Raw genomic sequence first — 11,409 nt, 5'->3', positions numbered from 1 at the left:
GCTTCGACGAGGATCGAGAGTGGCGGGAGCGATGGGTGGGGTAATGGCCGTGGTGACGATACGCTGGACAATTGATATGTGCTGAAGGAAAGTTTCGCTGGATGATTACGAACACAATGACCAGGAAGATATGTAGAGAGATGACTTGCTCCGAGGAGAAATGAAAATGTTGGCATGGTTGTGGAGACGTTGGATAACAGCACAAGAGAATCGGCATTGTTCTTCTCCTTCGACATGTAATGACTAACGACATGATGATGAAGATGATAGGCAGGTCTAAATAGTCTTTTCGATCCAGTATTACACAGAGGTTCTATTCTATCTTCCGTAACATCGTCCCCAGGCTCAAAACGCTTCTCACTCGCATCGAAGATCTGTACAATATATTCTCTCAGATGTGAAAACCCCTTAATTTTCAGTCATGCCAATTCGCCGTCCCTCGCCTACATCCTCTAGCACTACACCCACAATGCGAAGTAAAGTAAAAGCTCAAGCAACGCCACTGTCCTTCTTAACACTCTCCCAGACAGCGCCCCGCCCCTGCAACCCCTCGATTTTCTCAACGAACTGCACCGCAGTCCTCAAATTCTGCGCCGAGCTCAACGCCTTGACGACAACGCTCTCATTCCTCTCGCGCACAAGACTGCGCAGCGCATGCGTGACGAACGTCTCGACAGTCGCGACGGGCCAGTCAGGCGGAAGCAGCGCGAGGACGTCGGCGAGGTCGAAAAAGGGCGCGAATTTGTCTAGGAGTTCGGCGCTGCGGTCGGTGCGCTCGCGCAGGTCAGGTAAGTGTAGGAATTCGTCGAGGAGGTGGCGGAAGAGGAGTTCTTGTTCTTGTTTTGAGGGGAATTTGGGCGGATCGGTGGGGATATGTGAGGCCGCCGAGGCGGAGGAGGTCATGGTTGATGAGGGGTTGAAGATGCTCGAGCCGCCGAGCAGGCAGTAGCGTATTGCTGTGTCGTAGTCGCCTAGGCCGCGCACTAGGAGGCGCAAGGCTTCGACGTGTTCGCCTCGTCGGCCGGACAGGATGATCATTTCTGGGACTAGGACGTCCGCGTAGGGTTGTAGACGCGACGCGAGTTTGTCCACGTCGTAGCGGTTCGCCGCGTCGTGGCTGCCTCCTATTAGTTGTAGAAGACGGAGGCGGTTGGCCCACCAGTCCGAGTCGGATGTTTCCACCGTTGAGTTTTCTGTTATGAATTGGCGGTATGTGGGCTTGGGGGGTTGTAATGCGCGGTAGGTGGTATATGAGTCTGTGAGAGAAGTCCGTGCTGCTTCAGATGTCGAAATGGCGTCTAGGACGGTGTCGAGATAGAATGTAATCAGGTCGTTGACATATTGAATGTGATTCTTGCCAAAGACAAGATGCTCGAGGTAGTCTTTCACAGCAGCTGGGGCTCTTTCTTTGAGCAGATCCACTGCTTCGGTCGAGGTAAATGTCACTCTGCTTGTTTCGTCCGCAAAAATCTGAACACCCAATTTAGAATTTCGGTTCGCGAGCCAGGTGCCGTAGTCCTTGACGAGCTGTGGATCTTTAATGCGAGCTAGATATTTGCGTACATCTTGCTCCCCATCGACTAGCTCACCACCGTGGTCAGGCTCCCCGTCTAAGATGCGCTTCCACGTCGCCAAGACCTGGCCGACCTGCTTACGGCTTTGGTAAAGGCGACTGAGGATATAGAGCCGTTGGTATTTCTCTAGCAGTTCTACTGCCCGGTCGAAGCACTCAACACCGTGATCGACCACATCGTTCAGCTCGGCACGGACTGAACCAGCACGTGCAGGTCCTTGTGGGCTAGTCTTGTCAAGCATGAGAAGGAGATGCAAGAGACTCGCGTCAACGGTGTGGAAGACTTGCGTTTCGTCAGCCACACTTCCAAATCCCTTTTTACGTCTCCATACAAGGAGATATTCCTTGAGCACGTGCAGAAGGTTGTCGCCATATGGACCATCGGGATCCTGGGGCGCAACTTCAAGTATTTGCGTTCTCCGGAAGGCTTCGATGGTATTTCGTAAGCCACCAGGGACCCACATACCTTGAGGTCCTTCAATGACCTCATCTGAAAGCAGTGGGATGATGGAGACGATGATACGGGGATCGATCTCGCCGATGACTAGCGTCTCGACGGTCAAACGCTTATCACGGTCCGAAGCTGTCCTCCCAGCTTCAGTCGTGAGGATAAGATCAATCAAAAGCAAAAGCGATGCTTGTTGACGAACATAGTTGAATCCCAAGAACTCGGATTCGTTACGGGCTTCTAGCCCACGGATGCTGTTTGTGATTTCCAATACCTTGTCGCGATCGACTGTAAATCCCGCGTCAGTTACGGCGCTACTAGCTCGTAACTGTGACTCAAGACGAACGACTACAGGATTGCGTACCACCCAAGATATACCGTCGCCAGCGTATAGAAGCACATTAGCTTGTACTTTGGCGAATTGTGCGATCAGAGAATCCTCGTCTTTTTCTCGCTTAGCATCGTTATCCTCGTCGGTGGCTTCGGATGTATCGATTTGCAATCGCCGCAAACTCAGCGCGCTCGTTATCTCTGGCACGGTCAAAGTGATTTCTGTGGCTGCATTGCGCAACCCGACAGTGTAGAGTGCTTTGCTGTCTTCGCCTACAGGTTTGGGCAGCGACAACCAACCTTTTACGTGACGAGACTCGCCCGTCTCGATATCCCATCGCTGATATTCTAGCAAGCGATCTTGATCCCGCCGTACAACTGCCAGGATGTATCCTTCATCCGGTGCCTGCCCGGGTGGAGGAGGATTCAAGGGGTCGGCGCCTTGTCCGTCAAGTAGCAGTGCATCTGGATAACTCATGAAATCGACAGTGCCTCTGACTACATCCCCGTCAAGGTTAACAAACATGCCCACGCCCGGATCATCTCTCGAAGTGCCGGTCGTCAGAAGAAATTCATTCGGATTTGGAGAGGCAACGTGAGGTCTGAGGGGGATGGCTGAAGTTGCAGGTCTGGCCGGTGAGGGAACCCTTTGTGGAGTCTGGGGCAAGGGCTTATTATCTGTGTCTACAGCAGGGCTTCGTGATCTGCTCGGACTTGGGGATCTGCTGGATCTGGAGACACTCCGGGGTGGCCATGGGCTCTCAGGCCTCAAACGATCCGTTGGCTTAGGTGAATTTCCTAAGCTAGATTGTCGATTGTGTGCTCGTAGGTGTGGCGGACGCTGGGTACTGCTTGTGGAGACACTTCGCGAAGGAACCCGATCAAGATGGCGAGGTGTCGGTGTTGACGTTGGCGCCGGACTTGTAGAGCGACTCCGCGGTAGATCAGAAGAGATGGGAAATAGATCAATTTTGCGCTGATTGACAACATCCAAGAGGGCGTAAGAGCGTGAATCGGCAACGCAGGCCAGATCATCACGTCTTTGGAGGTCAAGTACGCCACCGACCTCGATATCTCGAATCTTGCGAGCCTGTTCCCCGATCCTAATCAGGCGTAATCTCGACTTTAGACAGATCACGATAATTGAACCTTGGTCTGGATCTTGCTCCTCATCGATGAGGTTTCTGTCGATCCCACCAATCCAAGTGCAGTCGCTCTGCTTGATCTTTCCGCCAAAGGCAGGGCTGAGTTCCGGCAAGGTATAGAAAGTAAGAGTGCCATTGCAAAGGATGCAGGCCTTTCCAACAAGCGGGAGCAGCAAGATCTGCTCAACACCGGGCAACCTCAGAGGCGAAGTCTGCGCGGTTGTATACGCAGGCTCATTCCTCGAAGCCAGGATATACTCTGGCTGATCTGATCCCGAAGATGGGTCTGGAGGAATAGACACGAAATGAAGTATCTGACCATCGGATGAACCTATATACAGATTGCCCTCTGTCGCGAGACATTAGTATCGAGCTTGTATCAAGCCCCAGCTTGTCACATGGATACTACGCACCCCAGGCCTCGACAGCGGTGATATAAACATCATGGTTGTCACCGTCGGCAGACAATGGTACGTCACGAATTAGCTCTCGCAATACATATGCTCCGTTATTATCTTGAGCTGAGCGCGATTGGCTTGCAGCAGAGCTCCCTATGGCTTCCATATTGACCCTCCTATTACTGTTATAAACATCATGACATGATGTCTCCCATCTTACCGTTATGCCTTTTCTTCAATGTATAATCGTCGAGCTAATCCGGTGATTGTCGACGATCATCCACGCGCTGCAGACACAACGCAATGCGGGAGGCAGTTCGGGGGTGTCGGTGCTGCCTGCGGCCGGCTGCGGTTGCACCATCTATCGTCAAGTGTCGGCGTTAAGCAGCATCATGGAAGCGGAATGCACAGACCAGTCTCTTCTTATAGACAACAAGACGGTTACCGCACAGGAAGGTACGCGGGCAACAGCCACAGAAACAGCAGCCGCAGCACTGTGTGCGTTACGTATACAAAGTATGCGAACTTCACATGTGATCTTTAACTTCCACATCCTTCAGGGGCCATATAATATATTGTCTATTGCTCGTATACACCACAGACTAAGCCTTCAAACCACGGCTACTCCGGGTTCATATGTGATAGGTCTCTAATAAGCTTTTGTTAGTGGCTCTCGCAAACATCTGGCCTGTAGCCGAGCAGCGTGTACTCCATTGAGGTAGACAAGAACCGAGCAACACAATTCGACCGATGATATAGCACAGACAACATGTCTGCGGAAGCGGTAGAGGCCATCGCTGGTGCTGCAGCGGATGATGTTGAGCAATTGCCCAAAGTGAATAACGCTTCTGAGGAAGATGCATCTAGTAAGCCGGGCGAGGAGAATAAGGAGAATAAATTCCAGCAAGCCATAGCATCATGGCGAAGTATGTATATACATTTGCTCAGTAAAAACCAGGAGTACGAGGAACAAAGTGCTCATCAAGTGCAGGCCTCGATCTCACGAATTTGGTATCTGCCCTGGATACGGCGGCATCAGATCTGGTCTCGCATCAGAGAGACGCGCTGGTACAGCGCAAGGAGCTGGCTCAAAAGACAAAGGACTTCCGCAAACTTGATGATTCAGGCAAACTCGGCGAGATCAAAGCTATTCTGAAATCATATCAGTCCTTCATTGATCTCATCACCAACCAGTCTAAAGCTACACAGGCAGCATTCCTCCAGGTCTACTCTCCTCTCTCAGAAGCTCCGGATCCATACCCCCTGCTAGAAGCCTCGGTCGACTCCATCATCAAGTCTGAAGAGGTGATTCCTAAACTCGAATCAGAGAACAAACACTTGCAAAATACCGTGGCCAAGCTTTCACAACAGCTTGAGGATCAGGAGAAGCAATTGGAACAGGAGAGGACAACAAGGCAGTTCTCAGCCACCTCTCAGGACCAGAAGATCAAGGAGATCGAAGAGTCATGGGGCGCAGTGCTCAAAGAGAAACAAGACAACTGGGAAGCAAGAGAAAAGAGTCTCGAGGAAAAGGTTGAGAACCAGGACCGTCTATTGAAGGAACTCAAAGCAAGCTACGAGGTTTCACAGCGCATGGACAAGGCAGAAGAAGACGGCCAAGACCGAGTCGTGCCAGCTGCTTCTGCCGCTGAGCTAGAGATTCTCAACTCGGAGCTCGACAGAACCCAACAGCGACTTGCGGATCTCGAGGCTCGCAACGAACAGCTGAGGCTGGATCTTGCACAATCCACAGCTCGTGCCGGCGAGTCGATTAAGTCTGGGCCCGTCGAGGACGAGCCAGCTTTCCTGCGACTTCGCTCTGAGAATTCAGCATTGATGAGGAAGCTAGAGGCTTTGCGATACGAAAAAGACTCAGACAAAGGCAAGCAAGAAGGCAATCTTCGTACATTTGAGCGAGAAATCGCTGCTTTGAAGGAGGATAGAGAGACACTGAAAAGGAAAGTGGACAAGATGGCAGATTACGACGAGGTCAAGCAGGAGCTCGAGATGCTGAAGGTAATGTTGAGACAAAAGCAAGTCGAGAGATGATGTGACGCTGACTGCCCCAGTCTATCGAATTCGCCACAGGCGATGCTGATGGTTCAGATGCCGAGGACACTGCTGCATCCAATGGCGCAGCAGATGGCGACAAAGCAGAGTCGCTAGAGAAGTTATTGCTCTCGCGCAATAAGAAACTAAGCAACGAGATGACAGTGTTGCGTGTCTCTCACAATGATCTTCAAGCTCGATTGGAAAGCCTCCAAGAAGAGCTCTCCAACACCAACATGGAGCTTGAGAGGTCGCGCAATCTCAACGCCCAGTTGGAGAACGACCTGCATGCAACACAACAAGAGGCGCTGAATGCTTTCGACTCGTCAGCAATGTCTGTGGCTGGGACCTATACGAGTAGGTATCCCAAGTCGTCTTATGCCGCGAGCACCCGACGAGGCGGTGCCAGCTCACCCACCTCGTCTATCATTTCAGGCTTTGACGCTTCGCACTCCCCTCGTGCACTAGACAATCTGCGTGGTGCAGAGGCCAGTCCTGGAGCTGGTATATTGCCCATGGTCACGGCTCAGCGAGACCGATTCAAGAAAAAGATCGCCGAGCTCGAAAGTGAGCAGCAGAAGCAGCATACTGTAATCTCGGAACTGCGCTCCGAGATCTCCTCTCTACAGAAGGACAATCTCAGCCTTTATGAGAAGACTCGCTATGTGAATTCCTACAATCGCGGGCCTGCCACTTCTTCCTCATCCTCCGCCTACGCCACCAATCCCAATCCATCAGCGATTCAGATAGGAGATTCAACAGACCGGTATCGCTCCGCCTACGAGGCCAATATATCGCCATTTGCAGCATTCCGAGGTCGCGAATCAGCCAGAGCCTTCAAACGCATGTCACTACCAGAGCGTGCGATATTTCAGGTCACACGTATGGTCTTGGCGACACGGACTAGTAGAAACTTATTTGCCGGATATTGCGTTGCACTGCATATTCTCGTTTTTGTAATGCTCTTCTCCATGGGGCCAGGTGTGGGCGATGGAGGTGTGCATCAGGTCGCCGCCGCCGCCGCCGCTGGCGCAGCTGCCGCAGCTGCACCAGGCGATGGAGCAGGCTCTCAAGGCGGCTCGAATTGGGTCAAGCAGGATTTCCATGACACTCAATGATTTGCTGGCACAAAGACACCAATAACTTAGTCAATATCATAACATATGGCGGCACGTATAATAGATACATCTTTTAAGATGTCTTTGTACAGTAGCTAAAACTACTAGAAATAAACGATGTGACCCCCTTGACAACAACCTCATCACCAGACCATCCGTGCGCTACCAAGTAAGACCATTATACAGCAAGATGCAAGCCGTTGTACAAGATAGATCGTACCATTGGTGGATTATGCAAAGAAGAATTGAAGTGCATTCGGTCGATCATAGCGTGCTGCAGCGTTAACCATAAATTTCACCAAAGGCATCTCAATGATCTTCGACCTCGGTGCCTGCCGGACGGTCGAATTTGCCATGAACTTTCGTCGGTTAGTCAGTCGTCCGCTGCCGTCGTCCGTCTTCAGATGAGACGTCGCTTAGAACCGATCCAATTATGGAGCCGTGCACGTCACGTCGGATTCCTCATGCAGCGGAACGCTGTGGGGAAACCTTGCCTAGTGGCTGCATGAAACAAATGACCTCCTGCTCTCTTAATTAATATGCTTAGCTGCTACCACATCGATGCGGCCTGGATGTGGCCTGAAACACGAACTATCTTTTGACAGCAGACATGGAAGGAGACTTGCTAAACAGGGGGCCAGAGTTAGATGCGAACTATCCGCTTTAAGTCTTTTCGTATGTAATGCTTGCTAAGAAGGAAGTATATAATCGGTAGGTTGCTCCCTCGAGGTCTCTTTATTCAACCCATTCCAAAAAAACCATTCAAGGCACAGTCTGGTACTGCGTTCTCATACACTCATTTCTATATCTTTCCATTCAATATCTTCACTTCCTACATCGATATCAAAATGAAGTCTTTCACCGCTGCAGCCGTTCTTGCCCTTGGAGCCGCCGTCTCGGCCGCTCCTGCTACCATGCTCTCAGAACGCTCCGACATCTGCGGACAATGGGACAGCACCGTGACTGGTGACTACACCCTTTACCAGGACCTCTGGAACATGAACGCCGGCTCTGGCTCCCAGTGCTCAGGTGTCGACAGCCACAGCGGCACCAATGTCGCCTGGCACACCAAGTACGACTAGATTGGCATTTCTATGCTTTATGTATCGCTAACGCACATGTTCTTAGGTGGAACTGGTCTGGCGGCCAAGGCCAGGTCAAGTCTTACGCAAACATCAAGCTGACCGCCAACTCCGAGAAGCTCTCTTCCATCTCTTCCATCCCCACCACCTGGAAGTACAGCTACAGCGGCTCCGACCTTGTTGCCGATGTCTCCTACGACCTCTTCACCTCCTCCACCGCCTCTGGCTCCAACGAGTACGAGATCATGATCTGGCTCGCCGCCCTCGGTGGCGCTGGTCCTATCTCCTCCACCGGCAGTGCCATTGCCACTCTCAAGATTGACAACGTTGCCTGGAAGCTTTACTCCGGCCCTAACGGTGCCACTACCGTTTACTCTTTCGTCGCTTCCAAGGAGGTTACCAACTTCTCTGGTGACCTGAAGGAGTTCTTCACCTACCTCATCAACCACAAGTACATTGCCAGCAGCCAGTACCTTACTTCCCTTGGTGCCGGTACCGAGCCCTTCAGGTATGTGAACCACTGCGTATCCCAGATCTTCCAAAACATGTTACTGACAAATTTCGTAGCGGTTCCAACGCTGTCATGACCACCACCCAGTTCAGCGTCCAGATCAAATAAGCTGTCTCGCTTATAGCATGGAAAGGGGAAGACTAGTGCACGGTCAAAGTCTTCACTTTTGACCTTTTGTCAACTTGGCTATCATACTAGGCTACTTATGCCAGACTTCATACATCAATGCATTTGAAACTCGACTTTCACATCTCTATATATTGCTCGCCGTAAAGCTTCCGCCGTAGTGCACTCAGGTGATGACTGATACTCGAACCTAGAACTCGTCACAATTGACGAAGGTGTTTTGCTCTTGCATTGAATTGGCATCGAATCTCTTGTGAAATCTTCTTGGGTATATTGGAAGGAGTAGATCGTACGACCTTTATTATCAAGCCGCGTTGCTTATATATAAGCCGCGATTGATTTTATTCGTCCGACAAATCCCAATCGTGCGACGATCCGTTCCCTCCCGTTGGATCGGCCATGACATGATTCTATTGATATCCAACTTGGCCTTGTACCACGTGCATATCTTGTTCAGTTGCTTGTATGCCATACTAGTATGGTACAAGCTTTATGGTGCAACATTGCGGTAGTTTAGAGGGCAACCCTGTCTCTATGACGGTCCGTGCATGGCGTGCTCTTGCTTTACTCCGGACTCGAACATTCATTCTTCTCCTTGGTAATATACTCTCGCATCATTCATCTGCTCGCTCATATTGCTTACCATCCTTGATCTTCATCAAATCACATTCCTCCGGTATGCAGCATTATTTTGCGGACAATGCTACGGCTCGTGCCTGCAGTATCTGAGATTCCTACTGGTTGATGTCAGCCAAGCTTCGCTTCTTCAAGCCGGCTCCCGTGCTGAGCTGAACGTCAAGTCCTGAATTTCTGACAGGATATCGTCCATTTCCTACTCACTTCTACCCAACCATGTGAAGGCATGATGAACGTGCTTGAAAGACAACGATGATTTTATTAGATGGGTTAAACATCATATCTTGATTAGTATTTCATATGCCTGTGTCTCTTATTTGTCCCGTTCCTTTCCTTCTGTAGGCATCTGTTCACGATCTGGAGTCATGATCATATTTTGTATTGGCATCAAGAATATATCATAGTATTGTTCTATTCATGTCAGGTGACAGCGCTATCCTACCGACTCGAAATCTGGATCAGGACAAAACAGCAGCTGCCATGACTGCTGGATGTCCATACTCACTCGTATCTTGACCCTGGCCAATCCACAAAGATTCCCCTGACTGCGGACATATGGGATCCTCGAGGATGACTACCGAGTATGGCAGCAAGGAAACACCGTGTTCGATAGCCGAACGGTAGTGCCTGAGCGTTCTTGTATTCACCTCCTCTTCATCAAGCATGCCTTTGTGGCTTCTGGAACAACACCTCATTTGCATCAGCCGTTCGGATTGCAGCGTCCCTTCCTGCATCCTTTGCGTGGATTCATGTCTTCGACTGAGCTAACGTCGGCCAAGCATGCGGCGAGACCGAGACCACTTGGGTCAGGACTATTTGCCAGGTTCCGGAATGCCCATGTGGCACATGCCTGGAAGAGAACCACACATTCTTCATGTTGAATGGAGACGAGAGTGGTTTGGCATGAAGGCGAAAAAGAGGACGGTACATTGTACTATGCTTGTAGACGGTCCTAGGCTCCAGAGTCTGATGGAGTCCTCGAACGCGATGCCTCGGAGGAAGATCTCCAATGGTCAAGAAAAGCTGCAGGTTCTATCACTATCAACTCCCATGAAAGTCAACAGCACCTTACCCAGCTAGTTCATCTGCCTCTGGACTACAATTCCAGAGATGATACTGTATTCCAGTATACGCCCACTCGCAGCTCCTGTCATACGCCGCATATACACGGCCTTGTCAATTCCAAGTGCCTATGTCCATTGGCAACTAGGATCATCCGGCACGACATACCCTCAAAAGGCGTAAAAGGACCAGATGCTTCAGTAATGCGCTTGAAAGATATTTCGGTATACATTTCGTATAACCAATCTCGCCAGCCCTGAGCACATGTATCCCTGATCATGGAAGATCTTTTGGTTCGACATATCCTCTCAAACACTTAGCGCCTGTAGACACCAAAAGTAGGTCTCTGATTTCCTTGACGTCATCACTGCCATTATCAAGACCCTTTTCAAGTGTTCTGAGACGTTACTCTCGACACCATACCTGCAGCAAACAGCTCGAACTCGCGAGGCAACCACTTCACTGCCCGAGCTCCCTTTCCATAGACACCTGAGTGGCCAAAGCGCCTTGTCATCTGCCACCAAGCTGCACTCGGGAGTGAGGATTCGGTCAGCTATCCGAATTAGGGTATAGGGTAGGGTGTAGCAGGAGGCTGGTAGAAGAGCCCCGTCCAGGAAGAGGTGAACTTGTTTTGATTCACCTTACACATCTCAGACCTTTCTCTTTCTCCTTTTCAAAACAACAAGTCGATCAGCGTTTCTTTGCAAACCTTGGTCTGCTTTTGCTTTTCTCTACACTCCTCAATATCTTTTCCTGTTGGAGACCCTCTTTGCCTTTGGCGTCCTTGGTAAGTCATTCTCCATTTGATCTTGTTGTTTTGGGTGACCTTTCAACTTGTCTGTTGTGAGATGATCCATCATCTTACAGCATGCTCGTGGATTGTATACCAGCTCCTGGCAGGCCTGCTTGTCATCGTCATGGCTGACACTGG

General features: G+C 50.6%; 3 protein-coding genes across 3 annotated transcripts; 2 read left to right on the top strand and 1 right to left on the bottom strand.

Annotated features, from left to right (window-relative positions):
- Window positions 1-489: 489 nt before the first annotated feature.
- Window positions 490-4,060, bottom strand: AAFC00_000209 (uncharacterized protein; the record flags this gene model as incomplete). Its single annotated transcript, XM_069341419.1, has 2 exons — window positions 490-3,845; window positions 3,910-4,060. 2 exons carry the CDS (start codon window positions 4,058-4,060, stop codon window positions 490-492), a joined length of 3,507 nt encoding a protein of 1,168 aa, XP_069196421.1.
- A 603-nt stretch (window positions 4,061-4,663) lies between these two features.
- Window positions 4,664-7,061, top strand: AAFC00_000208 (uncharacterized protein; the record flags this gene model as incomplete). The annotated part of the gene is made up of 3 exons (XM_069341410.1): window positions 4,664-4,820; window positions 4,886-5,910; window positions 5,964-7,061. 3 exons carry the CDS (start codon window positions 4,664-4,666, stop codon window positions 7,059-7,061), a joined length of 2,280 nt encoding a protein of 759 aa, XP_069196420.1.
- An 848-nt stretch (window positions 7,062-7,909) lies between these two features.
- AAFC00_000207 (uncharacterized protein) lies at window positions 7,910-8,762 on the top strand (the record flags this gene model as incomplete). The annotated part of the gene is made up of 3 exons (XM_069341399.1): window positions 7,910-8,133; window positions 8,190-8,651; window positions 8,711-8,762. The coding sequence occupies 3 exons, from the start codon at window positions 7,910-7,912 to the stop codon at window positions 8,760-8,762; spliced, it is 738 nt and encodes a 245-aa protein (XP_069196419.1).
- Between the last annotated feature and the right edge of the window lie 2,647 nt (window positions 8,763-11,409).

This window comes from Neodothiora populina (assembly GCF_041146345.1).
Source record: "Neodothiora populina strain CPC 39397 chromosome Unknown canker_contig_1, whole genome shotgun sequence".
Classification (NCBI taxonomy): domain Eukaryota; kingdom Fungi; phylum Ascomycota; class Dothideomycetes; order Dothideales; family Dothioraceae; genus Neodothiora; species Neodothiora populina.
This window is presented reverse-complemented; position numbering and strand designations above follow the sequence as displayed.